At 40.6% G+C, this 16,428-nt stretch overlaps 1 protein-coding gene across 1 annotated transcript in view; it reads right to left on the minus strand.

Annotated features, from left to right (window-relative positions):
• The window catches only part of GON4L (gon-4 like), a 49,013-nt gene that overhangs the window by 16,560 nt on the left and 16,025 nt on the right, over nt 1–16,428 (minus strand). Inside the window, exons 11-19 of the mRNA XM_054712314.1 lie at nt 14,794–14,986; nt 10,527–10,628; nt 8,904–8,944; nt 8,203–8,306; nt 5,432–5,630; nt 4,847–4,933; nt 4,294–4,462; nt 2,766–2,910; nt 976–1,126 (exon numbers count right to left, since the gene is read on the minus strand). Of these exons, the coding sequence (XP_054568289.1) occupies nt 976–1,126; nt 2,766–2,910; nt 4,294–4,462; nt 4,847–4,933; nt 5,432–5,630; nt 8,203–8,306; nt 8,904–8,944; nt 10,527–10,628; nt 14,794–14,986 (1,191 nt within the window). The remainder of the gene's footprint in view (nt 1–975; nt 1,127–2,765; nt 2,911–4,293; nt 4,463–4,846; nt 4,934–5,431; nt 5,631–8,202; nt 8,307–8,903; nt 8,945–10,526; nt 10,629–14,793; nt 14,987–16,428) is intronic.

Genomic DNA, 16,428 nt, shown 5'->3' on the forward strand with positions numbered 1-16,428 from the left:
GCACATGCCTGGGTTGTGGGCTCGCTCGAACCCCAGTAGAGAGCGTGCAGGAGGCAGCTGATCAATGATTCTCTTTCATCACTGATGTTTCTCTCTCCCCCTCTCCCTTCCTCTCTGAAATAAAAATATATATATTAAAAAACAAAACAACAAAAAACAACCCAAGATTGTTGGCTCCTCTGTTCAAACTGCAAGACAAGCTAAGCTACTCTCAAGGCTACATTCTTGCATCCCCTCCTCCATGTTGTTTTCACAACTCAGGGATAATTTGCACCAAGGAGTCTCTCTAGTTAGTAAAAAGTTCCCTTCCTCCTTCCCCATCAAACAAGCCTCTTTTGAACTCTTCATAACTTTTGTTCTGAGGCTTGGGAAAAATACGGATAAGACACCTCCTTAGGACATCTGTTGGACTGTCTTTTGGAAGGCAAACAAACTGTAACTTTTTAAGACAACCCCTCTGGTATCTGCTCAACTTCAACACAATCCCCCTCCCTTCTCTGTCACCTAGCAACAGCAACCAATCACTCTTTATTTTTAATTTTATTATTTTTTAAATATATATTTTTATTGATTTCAGAGAAGGGAGAGGGAGAGAAAGAGAGAGAGAGAGAAAACATCAATGATGACAGAGAATCATTGATCGGCTGCCTCTTGCACGCTCCACACTGGGGATTGAACCCACAACCAGGCAATGTGCCCTTGACTGGAATCAAACCCGGGACCCTTCAGTCTGCGGGCCAATGCTCTATCCATTGAGCCAAACCAGCTAGGGCCGATCACTCTTTAAAAGTGAAAGCCACTTTTTGTCACTTGTCCTATACTGACTAGCAATACCTGGCACTTTCCTCCCTTGTAAGATAAAATAAATTTCTTCTCTGCATCTATCTCTTCTTTTAGTTGTGAATTCTTTCACAGCCTGAGTCACCAGCCAAAGCCCTAACAAGTCCTCAGGTAGAACTTGCAGGAAACACTTACTTTGAAGATGTTGTCAGGAGCTCTGTTCATGCTGCGGTTCTTGATTCTCACTGTCAGTTGGTGGGCAGTCTTGCAAGTTAGAAGGTACTTGCTGATTAGAGGCTTAGGAAACTCGGTCCCTTCAAAGTGCTTTAGTCCTAAAACTAACAAACTGAGAAAGAACAATGACTCGAAATCCCACTTCACAATCCATTCTTCTAAAAAGGCTTCCCAGACTAACTCCACATTTTACAATCCACTTTTTCTACATCTAATTCTTGTATAAGTAAGTGGCTACTCAACAAAAAATTTCAGATATTTACTGAGTGCTAATAAGTACAATGAACAATACTCAATGAGAAGTTCACAACTGGGTGAGAAGAGGAAAACCTAAGCGTAAATCACTAATGAATGTCAGAACATGTGCGTTTTCATACTTTGTATTCAAAGGAAGGAGGATGGCTGTAATAAAACAAATATAAAAAACAATGGGCACCATGTTAAGCATATGAAATCAACACCAACACTACCTCCCATCATAACATAATCTATTATGGTTACCTATGTACATATTTACTGATGGCAATGGGGCAATACACATCAAGAGCCATAAAAATATTCCTAGCCTTTATCGCATAATCTCACTCTTGGGAATTTACCGGAAGGGATGAACAGCAAAGATTTTCAAAAGCTCTATGTACAGCCCAGCCAAGTGGCTCGGTTGGCTAAGTGTTGTCCTGTGCACCGAAAGGTTGCCAGTTCAGTCCAGGTCAGGGCACATACCTGGGTTGAGTTTGATCCCTGGTTGGGGCAGGTACAGAAGGCAACTGGCAACCGATTGATGTTTCTCTCTCACATAGATTTGTGTGTGTATGTGTGTTTTTTCTCTCTCTCCATTCCTCTCTCTAAGCATGTCCTCAGGTGAGCTTTAAAAAAAAAAAAAAAAGCTCTATGTGTACAAAGATCTTTGGTGAAGCCTCACTCACAACTGCGAAACAGCAGAAGGGAGAAAAGTAGCAAATGAAAGAAATATCACAGGGCCATTAAATATTGCTTTAAAGGACAATATACAGAAATAATAAAAAAGAACAATGTTACAGCAAATAGAAAAACAATTTAAAAAAGATGTTAGGTTAGCCTTGGCAGTGTTCTCAGTGGTTAGAGTGTTGGCCTACACACCTAAGGGTAGTGGGTTCAATTTCTGGTCAAGGGCATGTACCTGGGTTGCAGATTTGATCCCTGGCCCTGGTTGGGGCTCATATGGGAGGCAACCAATCAATGTGTCTCCCTCACATCAATGTTTCTCTTTCTCTCCCTCCCTGCCTCCCTTCCAATCTCTAGAAATCAATGGAAAAAATATCCTTGGATGAGAATTAACAAAACAACAACAACAAAAAGACATTAAGTTTAAAAAAGGCAAAAAAAATATGTATTTAAATGGCCAATAATTATACAAGAAATGCAAGAGAAAAATCATTATCTTGGGGTGGTTAGAATAGTGGATAAAAAATTTTTTCCTTCGGAAATTTCCTCTAATAGTACATACTACAAGATTGTTTTTTACAATCAATAAAAGACAAAACATAACTTAAAATGTTTGGAAAATGTGCATATCATTCCCCAAAAGAATAGTATTTGGCAATGCTGAAACAAGCACATATTATATAACGTTTTAACAACCAACACTGCTTTTCTTTGTCTTTTGTGTCCATATCTTATACATGCCTCATTTCCCTAAGCTCCTTAAGAAATAAGAACTAGACCTTCTCTTCAGGATATTCTGTGCTAACCCCTCCACAATAAACCCTTACTTGTCCTCAGCCTTGGTGAATGAATTCTTATCCTGGGGATTCTTGGCCTTCAGGGAACACACTGGAAGTAGCTCTGGATACATGAAAACCTTGCTTGTGGCCAGGATCCAAGCCACTTGCTTTGGTAAACAGGGAAATTTACAGGCTGTAAGAAAAAAAAATCCCAATAAATTAAATTCTAGAACAAAGAGGACTTCACACAAGTTTCTGATTGCATTTTTGCATTTAGATAGAGCTGTCCCCACCTAACTTAATCCCCTCCAAATCCACACAACTCTCCCCACAAAAGTTTCCACAACTTTCTGAGCCTAACATACACCTCATGAGAATCCCATTCAATGTTACTAAAATTTGATTTTCTTATTCTTTTCTATGTGGAATACTTAACACACTAAGTAACATAAATACTTAGAAAGTATCTACTAATACCTGGCACACAGTGTATGCTAAAAATATTTTTACCTCCTTCCCCCTTTAAATCCTTGAAAGATAAATGACCTTCAACAATGCTTTCTTTCTTCCAGGATAAGATTTCAACTTCTTAAATGTCCCTCACAAATCTGGTATTCCAAATTTTATTTTATTTCATTCTTACTTAACTTTCTCCCAGATTCCTCCTGAGGCTGGGAATTAAAATAAAAAACATAAGGAGAATGAGACGACACAGTCCCATTCATTCCTGTCTTCCTGTCTAAGTCTCTCAATTGCAGGCATTTTTCTGCCTTTCCAGAGATAAGAACTACTATAGCCATACTCCTCCTTCCATGGGTGTTTTTTTATCACCAGAAAAAAAGTACAGGACACTGTATATGTTAGTCATTACTGAAGTTTGGTGTTAAATTAAGTTTTCAGTACCAACATATAGCTCTAAAGTAGTTTGAGATCAGTGTCCATGACCTAATGAACTTAAATTCAAATATATTCAATTTAACTATCAGAGTCAGGGACTTAAAATCAAATCCAAAGACAAACCTAAATCCAGACCAAACCACAACTAATTTGCTAAACCAGGAAACAAATCAAAAGCAAGTATTTATCAAGTATATGGGTGGTGCTTCTTTTCTGATGATACCAAATGGAGGATGACACTGCTGCTACGGGAGGGCCCAGGGGCCCTGTAATGGGAGGCCACAGCCGCTTCCGAGGAGGATTTGGCAGCGGCATCTGGGGCCAAGGTCAAGGCTGAGGTCGTGGCCAGGGCCAGGGCCGCGGCCATGGAGCTCTCAGAGGCAAGGCCGAGGACAAGGAGTGCTCCCAGTCACCAAGCTGGGCTGCCTGGTTAAGGACATGAAGACCAAGTCCCTGGATGAGATCTAGCTCTTCTCCCTCCCCATCAAGGAATCTGAGATTATTGACTTTTTCCTGGGGGAATTTCCACAAAGATGAGGTTTCGGAGATTATGCCTGTGCGAAGGCAGACACGTGCTGGCCAGAGGACCTGGTTCAAGGCATTTGTTGCCACTGGGGACTACAATGGACACACTGGTCTGGGTGTTAAGTACTCGAAGGAAATAGCCACTGTCTCCTACCCGTCTTGACAGTTTTACGAGGACTCCAATCAATGCTGACATGTGTGTTGAAATCTTCAATGAGCTTCATGGCTCCCATCAGGTTACAGGGTTGGAACAAGGTCTGAAACTTGGGGTTGAACTGATGGTGAAGGGCAATGGAGCTTTGAGCAAAGGTTCCCAGCTCTTCCTGGGAAAACAGGGCACAAAGGAGATTTAAGTTCCAGGCCACTAGTATCAATAGCCCTTATCCTCTGTGTGAAAAACTGTCCTTCCTATTACAGGATAAAAACAGGTAAAAAAATCATCCTAAACTCTTTCACAATTAACATTACCTCTTTAAGACTGCAAGTCAGAGCAATACTCTCAAGGAAACTGAATACACTCTCTGCCCTTTCATGAAAATCAGTGATTTATGTTCTTTCAGCAAACACAGGAAGACATAGGAATAGCTACCAAAACATGCAGGAGAGAAGAAGAAATATAGATTATGGTGGGTGAATATCTGTGAGAAATGACTTGCCAAGCTAACTGTATACTCAATCTTTAGAGTTAGGGATATCTGGAACCTTACAAGAAATATCCTGGTAGTACTGGCCTCCGAGCTGAGACTGGGGTTGGCGGTGGAGAGAAGGTGAATTTGCGTCAAGAGCTGAACATGCTGGGGAAGGAAAGAAAACAATACAGTGACATGTTATGATGCCATTTCAGGAACCCAGAAGATCTTGTCAAGATATTTGCAACTTTATTAGACATCTTTTGCTTTCTCAATAGTCTATGAGTGCAACATAGTATGAATTTTACAGATATGTTCCCCTGGAGCAAAATAATAGAATCAGAAGAAGTTTAACCTCAAACCAGAGAAACTGAGATTAGAAAGAAGAAAAAACTATTCTGGCCACAAGGCTGTTAAATTCAGAATGGATTACTAGGATTCTTTGAAATCTATAATTCTGAATATTATCAACATGCATTCTTGCCTGAGCCATGATGACTCATTAACGTAAGTTCTCAGGGCCTACCTGATGTGAAGATCCTGGGGTCCTATGGTTTCAAAGAGTGTCAAGACACCTATTTCTGACTTTTACAAGATGCTAACTTTGGCTTCAGGTCAAGCCATGGGATGATCCAATAGTAACATTACCAAGAAGAGTCTCACCTGCTGCATCTGCTGCTGGAGCCTCTTCCTCTGAGCTGGGTCTAGAATCAGAGTCTGAGGAACATTCTCGCTCTGGGGCTTAACCCTGTCTACTTCCTGCTGCTGTTTGGCTGAAGATTTTCTCAACTTCAGCTGCTCAAGGAGCTCCTTCATTGTACGATGTTGCTCATTTAGCAAGTTGGCCAGTGGTTCTTCAAACCTATCCCCAACAGGGAGATGACTGAATGTGAACATTTCCGTAGGTCCACAACACATCCAATTCCTTCTAATAGTGGTCTAACAGAGTCTGCATAATTTCTATCTACTGATAATTCCTAAATTCCACTTTAGCCAATAAGCAAAACTCCTAGTCTATCCAAATCTTTTCCCAAAGTTGTTAACATAGATTCAAATAAGATGATTCTGAACTGTACCTCATCCCCATTTTTCTACAATCAGTCCTCTAAGTAATCCTATATAATAAAAGCCTAATATGCTGTGTCCAACCATTCGACCAGTCGCTATGACACGCACTGACCACCAGGGGGCAGATGCTCCGACCAGTAGGTTAGCTTGCTGCTGGAGTCTGGCCGATCCGGACTGGGCAAAAAGGGTCAGACACACCCTGGACAAATCCGTGTACACGCCTTGGACAAATCCGTGTACTGGGCCGGTTTCGGCCCGATCCCTGCAGGCCAGGCCAAGGGACCCCACCGGTGCACAAATCCATGCACTGGGCCTCTAGTATACAAATAAAAGGAAAGGAGCAGAGAAACACCAGGATAACAAAACAGTCAAAGAGCAAATGGAAACTTACCATTCAACTATCATACTGATATGCACATTAATCTGGAACTTGTTCTTAACAATTATATAAAACTAGAGGCCCGGTGCACGAAATTCGTGCACGGAGGGGGGGTGTCCCTCAGCCCAGCCTGTACCCTCTCCAATCTGGGACCCCTCGAGGGATGTCCGACTGCCCATTTAGGCCCGATCCAGTGGGATCGGGCCTAAATGGGCAGTTGGTTATTCCTCTCACAATCCAGGACTGCTGGCTCCCAACTGCTTGCCTGCCTGCCAGCCTGATCACCCCCTAATCACTCCCCTGCCAGCCTGATTGATGCCTAATTGCTCCCCTGCCAGCCTGTTTGCCCTCAACTTCCCTCCTCTGCCAGCCCAGTCACCCCTAACTGCCCTCCCCTGCAGGGTTGATCGCCTCCAACTTCCCTCCCTTGCAGGCCGGGTGCCTCCCAACTGCCCTCCCCTGCAGGCCGGGTGCCTCCCAACTGCCCTCTCCTGCTGGCCATCTTGTAGTGGCCATCTTGTGTCCACATGGGGGCAGGATCTTTGACCACATGGGGGCAGACATATTGTGTGTTGGAGTGGTGGTCAATCTGCATATTACTCTTTTATTATATAAAATATCCTCAAAGTATAGCATTTGTTCTCTGATATACCCATTACTTCAATCCCTGATCTAGCTTCTCCCATTCCACTCTTGTTCTGCACTGCTTTTGTTTCTTAAAAATTCAAAGACCTGCAGGCATGAAGCAACAAGGGATATACTAAAATATATGGCAGTTTAACTGACCTGGTGAATATGGCTCGCCACACCGTGGTAACTCCCTGAAACCCCATCCGGTGAGACAAAGGGCTGCTAGAAAACCAGGTGTCCTCAAAAATGGCCTGCTTACAGACTCACTCGCTTACAAACATTCACTTTAAGCTGAAGCCTAGAGACAGCAGCTCGAAAGGTGCCAGAGACAAACCAGGGACAAACTGAATTGTATGGCTTCATGGCAAGCGCCACCGTTGTCCCTGTGTTGAGGCCTCCCTACAAACAGCTGGCAGATGCAGGAGGTGCCAAATCTGCATCTGCATTAACCTGATAAACACCATTAGCCCCAGCAGGTGACACCGAGACCTCGCTCCACCCAACTGGCACATTGTCAATAACACCTCAATAAAGCTAAAAGGGGGAATTCTGAAATACTTGTTACAGTTTCATTACGGTATTTATTGTAATGGAGTATGACTAATATTTCTAGCTTTTACACATTGGTTAATATACTTTGTTGTCTTCACTAAACTGCAAGTTCCCTTAAAGACTAGCTTTCAAATGGATCCCAGGCTCTCTAGTTAGGTAATGCTGTTCGGTTAAAACACAGGACTCATTAGAAGCTGTGGATCTCTAAGTTTTGCTTTGTTCCACCCAGGGAATAAACCCCATCCTGATTTCTGTTTCTACTCAGAATGAATAACAATAATGTACAGATAGATTATGCAAACCCATCACAAAAATAGGGAAAAAAATTAAAGCCTCTACTATCTGGGTGGAGCAACAGAAGTGCTAACTTTATGTGAAGAGGGCAGTACATACATTTCAGACCCTAAGGCATTATTACAGGTGCTTCATGGTTTGCTCAATTAATGCCTAGGTAATTAACAAACATTCATTAACATTTACCAGATGTTAACAGCAAATGAGGTGAACAAAGGGACATGATGGATATGACCATTTGAGGTAGTTTTTGTGGCTGGCCACGTACAGTCCTACATACCTCTCCAGCACCACTCACCTGGAGAAGTTGCCACTAATGCCAGCTGCTGTTTTTTCTCCCTTCCCAAACAGATACAGCTTGGTCTGTAGCTGCACTGCCCCATCATAAGGAGACTTATTCACCTGACAGCTAATACTCCCCTAGGGCTGGGGAATTAACTGAAATTTCTGAAAACCTTTTCACAAGACATTTTTTCTCTATTCTAAGTTTCAAGGTCTTTGACAGGCTTACCGTAGGGCTTGAGGAGTATTAAAGTTAGGTCGAGGCTCAGCCACACGTTCCTCCTCCTCTGGGCCATCATCTTCCATGCTGGGGAATCCCATCTCATCTTGGAACTGAGGAAAAGGAAAAGGAGCGTTTTCCTGGGGAACGGGCATGTGAAGTCACTGCAGCAGTGAGAAGGGAAATTAATCACTAAGTTTACAGGATAATGCTGGCACTCAGAAAGAGCTTGCATCAGAGTATTTTTCTCACTTGAGGACTTCCACAGTCCTGCACATGGGATGACTACACTATTACCCCAGGGGGAAAAAAATCTCTCAACTGGTCAATCTGTATAGCTAAGGACAGAGCATGGATGACTCACAGTGATCATAACATCTTTCAAGAGATAAATTTATGAGAAAGGTAACTATGTGAGTTTAGAATAATCTAAAACTAGTATGCAATCTTTAAGGATGCACCAAATGATAGCTGGGAAGGCCATCCAAAGTTTGCAAGTAAAGTTTACTAAGAATTATCTATATATGGATAATCAAAGTTTGTTAGTTACCAACATTCTCCTGCCATTATATTCTCTCCTGGGTGGACTAAAGGGGGGAACTGGCTTTGTATGAACACCATTCTGGAGGCAGGGGCCCTGGGACCCAAAAACAGAGCTTGCTGAAGAATCTACTTTTACCATCCATTCTTACCCAAAGATCCTTACTCACAGTTTCAAACAGCTCTTCCATCAGTCCATTCACTTCCTTTTCTGCAAGAAAACCCAAACAGTATGTTGTGGGCACATTCCCATAAGAGGGAATTCCAAGAAAACAATGTATGTTATTTTCAGCAAGGCATTTGACAAAATCCGCATACATATCTAACATTCACTATTCAAAAACATTTACTGAATACCAACTATGCCTCAATCCTGTTCTAGATACTTGGAATACATGAGAGAACTAAACAGTCTTATTCTTGTGAAGCCAGAGTAGCTAAGTGGTTGAGCATTGACCTATGAACCCACAGGTCACAGTTCGATTCCTGGTCAGGACACATGCCAGGGTTGCCAGCTCGATTCCCAGTAGGGGGCATGCAGGAGGCAGCCAATCAATGATTCTCTCTCATCACTGATGTTTCTATCTCTCCCTCTTCCTTCCTCTCTGAAATAAATATTTTAAAAAATATTTCTATAAAAAAATAATAAAAATAACGCTTTCTTCATAACCTGGTCAAAAGCTAACAATGTAATGCATGCAATAAAAATCAATAATTTCTGAAATATGTTTTCTATCACTGGCAATAAAGTAATTTTTCAAACAAATGACTCAAGTCAAGTGATTTGCTTTGCATGCCTCCAATCTTGCTCTCTTTATATTAAACTGGTATTTAATCAAAATGGTATTTCTAAAATCCAAATAAGTTCCTACTTAAAACTCTTTGAGCGCTCCTTTTTGATAAATCAAAACTCAAACTCAAGGTTCTCAAATTCAAGGTCTGAACACTGATTACCCTTTTCTACCACCACTCACTCACACAACTATACCAACTACTTATTATTTTCCCAACACACTTATTGTTGTTTCACAATTCTGCTGTTTATAGATGCTCTTACATTTGTAGTATCCTTCTCTGCCCCCATTTACCAAAAATCTCCTATTCCTCCTTCAAAACTAGGATTAAAAAAAATCTCATTTTGTGAATCGTTCCCTAAGCCCTCCCACCCTAATTTCGTATCATACACTAGATTATACTCTTTTAGGCCTTTATACACAACTTATTATAGCACCTATCACTTTGTATTATAATGTTTTCTTCTTTTAAAATATATTTTTATTGATTTCAGAGAGGAAGAGAGAGGGAGAGAGAGATAGAAACATCAATGATGAGAGAGAATCACTGACTGGCTCTCTTGCACATCCCCTACTGGAGATCAAGTCTGCAACCCAGGCACCTGCCCTGACCGGAATTGAACCTGGGACCCTTCAGTCCACAGTCTGATGCTCTATCCACTGAGCAAAACTGACTAGGGCTATTACAATGTTTTCTGTTTGTATCCCCTACTAAACTGTCACCCTATAAGACATAGGCCATGTTTTATTCATTATGGTATCCTAAGTATAATCCCTGCCAAATACTGGACTCAATACATAACTATGGGATATGTAAATAAACGACTGATAGGCTTTCTGAAAATATACCTACATTTAAAGATTTATAGAAATAGGATAGAGGAAGCTTAAACATCTCAGATTAAATGGACTGCAAACTTTACCCTCAAAAATATACAAAGTGAACAAATGTAGATGGGACAGAGTCAAGAGCAGGACCCATAGTAAACACAGACTCACTGGTGATTCTCACTGCCCGATCGGTGCGGAAATCCTCTGTATCTGGTTCGTCACGGTCTTCCAGGAAATTGTATTCTGGATCGTCATCATCATCCGCCTCATCTAGAAAACACAAAGTTTCAGACACTCATTCCCAACTCTGAACTCTTATCTTTAGTGACAATGTAAGATAGTCAGCACTATAAGACTCTGTTCCAATAAAGAACATTTATCCTTAAGTTTTAAAATAATTTATTTTTTCCCTCCGTGCCTTTGCACAGATCACTTCCTACAGCTGACTCATCTCACTCACCTATTCTCTCCAATAAGCCAAATTCCTTCCTTCCTCCAAAAAAGACTTAAATCTGTCAAAATGCAGCAAAAGCCAGAAAAATGAACATATAATTTATCTCAGGAATCCCACTTTGATTAGTGCATCTTATGAAAATAATATTTTGTTAACCTTCATGAAGGCATTGACAGTGGAAAAAAATCTAATTCCCCAAAATTAGGAAATGACTATAATACGAAATGCAAAGAAGCAATATTCTATAAAAATTCCATACATACATGACAAAAAACACAATGTAATAACATATAATAATCATTAAGTTTCAGAAATTATATCCCTATATTAGGACTCAAAAATAACTAAAAATACACAAAAATAATAAGCATTTGTTATGTTAGGACATAGAAATGTGGTTGTGTTTCTCCCTAATAATTTTCTCTATATCTTCCCCATTTCTCAAGAAAAATTGTTTGCCCAGCCGAAGTGGCTCAGTGGTTGAGCATTAACCTATGAACCAGGAGGTCATGAAGAAGTCACTGAATTATTTTTTTTTTAATATATTTTATTGATTTTTTACAGAGAGGAAGAGAGAGGGATAGAGAGTTAGAAACATCGATGAGAGAGAAACATCGATCAGCTGCCTCTTGCACACCCCCTACTAGGGATGTGCCCGCAACCAAGGTACGTGCCCTTGACCGGAATCGAACCTGGGACCCTTGAGTCCGCAGGCCGACGCTCTATCCACTGAGCCAAACCGGTTTCAGCTGAATTATTGTTATATTAAGGTAATATTTTTCTGAGACTTTATTATTTTTTAATTATTTATTTTAAAATATTTTCATTGATTTCAGAGAGGAAGGGAAAGGGAGAGATAGAAACATAAATGATGACAGAGAATCACTGATCAGCTGCCCCCTGCATGCCCCCTACTGGGGATCAAGCCTGACTCAGGCATGTGCCCTGATTGGGAATCAAACTGTGACCTCCTGGTTCATAGGTTGTCACTTAATCACTGACCCACACTGCCGGACCTTGTGACAACTTTAGATTAGTGATGTCCAAGAGAACTTTCTACAATGATGAAAACGTTATACATATGCATTGTACAATAATAGTAGCCACTGGCCATGTGCAGAAGTTGAGAACTTAAAATGTGGCTAGTGCAACTGAGAGACTGAATTTTTTTTTTTTAAATATATCTTTACTGATTTCAGAGAAGAAGGGAGAGGAAAAGAGAGATAGAAACATCAATGATAAGACAGAATCATTGATTGCCTCCTGCACATCCCCTAATGGGGATCAAGCCCTCAACGCAGGCATGTGCCCTTGACTGGAATCGAACCTGGGACCCTTCAGTCTGCAGGCTGACACTCTATGCACTGAGCCAAACCAGCTAGGGCAGGAACTGAATTTTTTTTTAAAAATTTACCACACGAGAAAACTAAATTCCTTACTACTACATAGCCATTAAGCAAGAGAGGAAGATGTCTATGCATTACAATGGAAATAGATCTAACTTATATTAAGTGAAAGAAACAAAGCTTCAGATGCAGAACAATATGTGCAGTATGATTCCTTCTGTGGAAAAAAAATATTTGAGATAAATATGTGCTTGATTAAATACACAGAAAATATCTAGAAAGTATTAACAAAGATTGAAGAATAGAACTCTTTGTACCCTTTCACGATTTAGTTTTTCATAATAAATATCTTTCATTAAAAATAAAAATATATACACATTTTTGGTCCACAATCATTGAAAAATCTGTACCGATTAAATCTCATCTAACCTATATTCTTTACTCAATATTAATAATAGTTTACAAAATATTAAGTTGCATTGTTTATACATAGCTATTTGAATGTCAAATCTTTTTCATGCATTTGTGGGTTTATCTCCCCAATAAAACTTCTTTAATCCTTGGAATGGAATTCTGTCTTCCTAATCTCTACAGTCCTTTCTTATTAAGTCTCTTCACAGTAGATCCTTTTCAAACACTGCTGAATAATGAAAGCCCTGAAAGAGCCTATAACATATGGATATTATATTAATGTTTGGACACCCATCTGTTTGGGTGCAAGAACTGCAACAGACAACTTCTGCCTATAACACACAAATGGGTCAGCCAATGTTCTCAGAATACCTATTTGGCAAACATGTTGAAAAATCAATGAAAAACATATCCTTGGGTGAGGATTAAAAAAAGAGAATATGACAACATCTGGAATCACTACAAATGAAATTAACCTCATATCATCTAAATCTACAGAAATATATTGTACAAAATGATTAAATTATACCTGATTTCCACTACAGTACACTTTTTAAAACTCACCAGACAATTTTAATAATGTAATTTCACAGTATTAAAGTAAGAACTTTTACTTATGTTCTAAATCCCTACCATAAGTAGGGATTCTTACACGACGTATGACTGTAGTCAACATTATTTTTTGTCTGATTAATACTCCTTCCTCACTTCTGGAAACACCATCACTTCTTTTGACCAACTACATACTCCAACCACATTGTTCTATGGTATGCTGCCAATCACAGAACTCCATGATGAACAGCCTTCCTATCAATCCCATGCAACACCAAGAAAGTGAGCATGTGACCAAACCAAGCCAATCTGAGTTGTTCCCCTGGATTTTCCAACTGGACCCTATAGGAGAGAGTCCTTCTGATCTGAGGACAATGCAAGAAGTAAACGGTGTGCTTATGACTATGGTACAAGCCTTATAGAATAAAACAGGGTTAATGATGGAGTTGATTGACAAAAAGAAGTAGAGATGAAGGCTATAGAGAAGGAAGGAGGGCCCTAACAGGGTGTCAACTCTACTGCAGGTTTTTCTGCCCTTTAGCAAAGTCTGGTTTCATTTGACCTTCTTGCAAGTGGGAGTTTGGATTCTTTCACTTACATCATAAAGAACCTTAACACAATAGTCAAGTGAATCAATGCACTCCATTGAGAGGGTATATAAAATTATGTGTGCATTTAAATTTCAGGGGAGGGCCGAAACCGGTTTGGCTCAGTGGGTAGAGCGTCGGTCTGCGGACTGAAAGGTCCCAGGTTCGATTCCGGTCAAGGGCATGTACATTGGTTGCGGGCACAAGTGCAGGATGTGCAGGAGGCAGGATGTGCAGGAGGCAGCTGGTCGATGTATCTCTCTCATCGATGTTTCTAACTCTCTATCCCTCTCCCTTTCTCTCTGTAAAAAATCAATAAAAAAATATTTTTTAAAAAATAAATAAATAAATTTCAAGGGAGGATTCTTAACATTCAAGATTCCCAAAGATTCTAAACCAAAAAAGGCGGAAGAGGGGAATTTAATTACTAATCTATCTATATAAAACTGTAATATGCAAATCGACCCAACAGCGGAACGAGGGGTCACTATGACGTGCACTGACCACCAGAGGCAGGTGCTCAATGCAGGAGCTGCTCCCAGCCTGCAGGCCCCAATTGGTGTTGGGGAAGATGGGGTTGGCTAGCAGACAGCACCAGGCCAGCCAAGGCAGGTGCAAGTGGGGGCTCCCCGATCACCATGCCAGTTGCCCCACATATCGGCTCTGATCGCTGGCCAGGCCTAGGGACCCTAACCGTGCACAAATTTCATGCACCGGGCCTCTAGTCCTATATAATAAAAGGCTAATATACAAATCAACCAAATGGTGGGACGACCGGTCGCTATGATGCACACTGACCACCAGGGGGGAGACGCTCAACACAGGAACTGCCCCCTGGTGGTCAGTGCATTCTCATAGGGGAAGCACTGCTTAGCCAGAAGCCGGGCTCATGGCACAGGATGGGCTGAGGGACAACCCCCTGAGTGCACAAATTTTGTGCACCGGGCCTCTAGTTTAAAATAAATTGCTGGGTAAATACCAAATTCAATTAACCAAAAATACCTTCTTTAAGTTTCTAACTAATGAAAATTTCATCAAAGAGAAAGCAGACAGAGTAGATAGTAAATGCAAGTAAAACTACTTACCTTCATTCCCCACATCATCATTCATGAGTCCCCCAAGCCACAACTTCCATTCCTCATCATCTGCTGTATTGGGGTCATACATGTCTGGGGTGATGTCTGGAGCTTGAAGCTCTGCCTCTAGTTGTCCCAGAGGAACATCTTTCAGAGGCATCTTAGAGCGGGTTCGGAATGCAATGAGACTGTCATCCATCGGCTAGCCAATAGAGAAGGAAATAAAAACATGTCACTGAATGCCTAATGCTTCCAAATTCTCCAAATCTCATCATATCCTATGTGTTTCTCTTCTTAGCTAGAACGACAAAGTCTCTTCTCTAAACAATTTGAGTTTATTATTCTTTGAGAAACTTTAAGGACAATGACATCAGTCTTAAAACCAAATTTCAAGAACATTTAAAACAGCTTACTAAGCTATAATTTATATGTCATAAAATTCACCATTAAAGACCAGCCAGAGTGGCTCAGTGGTTGAGCATTGACCTATAAACCAGGAGGTCACGGTTTGATTCCCAGTGAGGGCACATGCCTGGGTTGCAGGCTCAATCTCCAGTAGGGGGTGTGCAGGAGGCAGCCAATCAATGATTATTGTTTCTATCTCTCTCTGAAATCAATAAAAATGTATTAAAAAAAAAAAGAGAAAATGGCCGAAACTGGTTTGGCTCAGTGGATAGAGCGTCGGTCTGCGGACTGAAGGGTCCCAGGTTCGATTCCGGTCAAGGGCATGTACATTGGTTGTGGGCACATCCCCAGTAGGGGGTGTGCAGGAGGCAGCTGGTCGATGTTTCACTCTCATCGATGTTTCTAGCTCTCTATCCCTCTCCCTTCCTCTCTGTAAAAAATCAATAAAATATATATTTAAAAAAAAAAAAAAAGAGAAATGATTGTGGATTTTACTGTATTCACAGAGTTGTGTAATCATCAACACTACCTAATTCCTGAACATTTTCATCACCCCCCTCAAAAAATCCAATTCCCACTAGCAGTTACTCCCCACCCCATTTCTCACCTGCATCCAGTCTGTTAATAACCTTTTGCACTCGGATGTCGAGTGTGACTCGACACGGTTAGCATTAGAATAAAGGAATCGAGAAAAAAGCAAGCGAGTGCAAAGGGTTAACCACTTATCTACTTTCTGTCTCTAAAGACTTGCTTATGCTGGATATTTCATATAAATGGAATCATACAATACGTAGCCTTCTGTCTCTGGCTTCTTTTACTTAGCATAAGTTCATTCATTTTGTAGAATGTATCAAACCTTTGTTCCTTTTTAGTGTACAATAATATTCCATTATATGGATATACAATTTCTGGTTTATTCATTTATCACTTGAGGAAAATTTCAATTGTTTCTAATTTGGAGCTATTATGAATAATGCTGCTGTGAACATTTGTGTATACATTTTTACATGGATATGTTTTCAATTCTCTGGAAAAGGAACTGCTGGGTCATATGGTAATTATTGAGAAACCACCACACCGTTTTCCAAAGTGGCTGCACCAGTTTATGTTCCCAGCAGCAACATATGAGGGTTCCACAATCTTCCACATCCTTGTCAACACTTGTTACTGAACATCTTTTTTATTATAGCCATCCTAGTGGTAATGAAGATATCTCATTGTAGTTCTGACTTGCACTTT

This window comes from Eptesicus fuscus, chromosome 22 (genome assembly GCF_027574615.1).
Source record: "Eptesicus fuscus isolate TK198812 chromosome 22, DD_ASM_mEF_20220401, whole genome shotgun sequence".
Taxonomy (NCBI): Eukaryota; Metazoa; Chordata; class Mammalia; order Chiroptera; family Vespertilionidae; genus Eptesicus; species Eptesicus fuscus.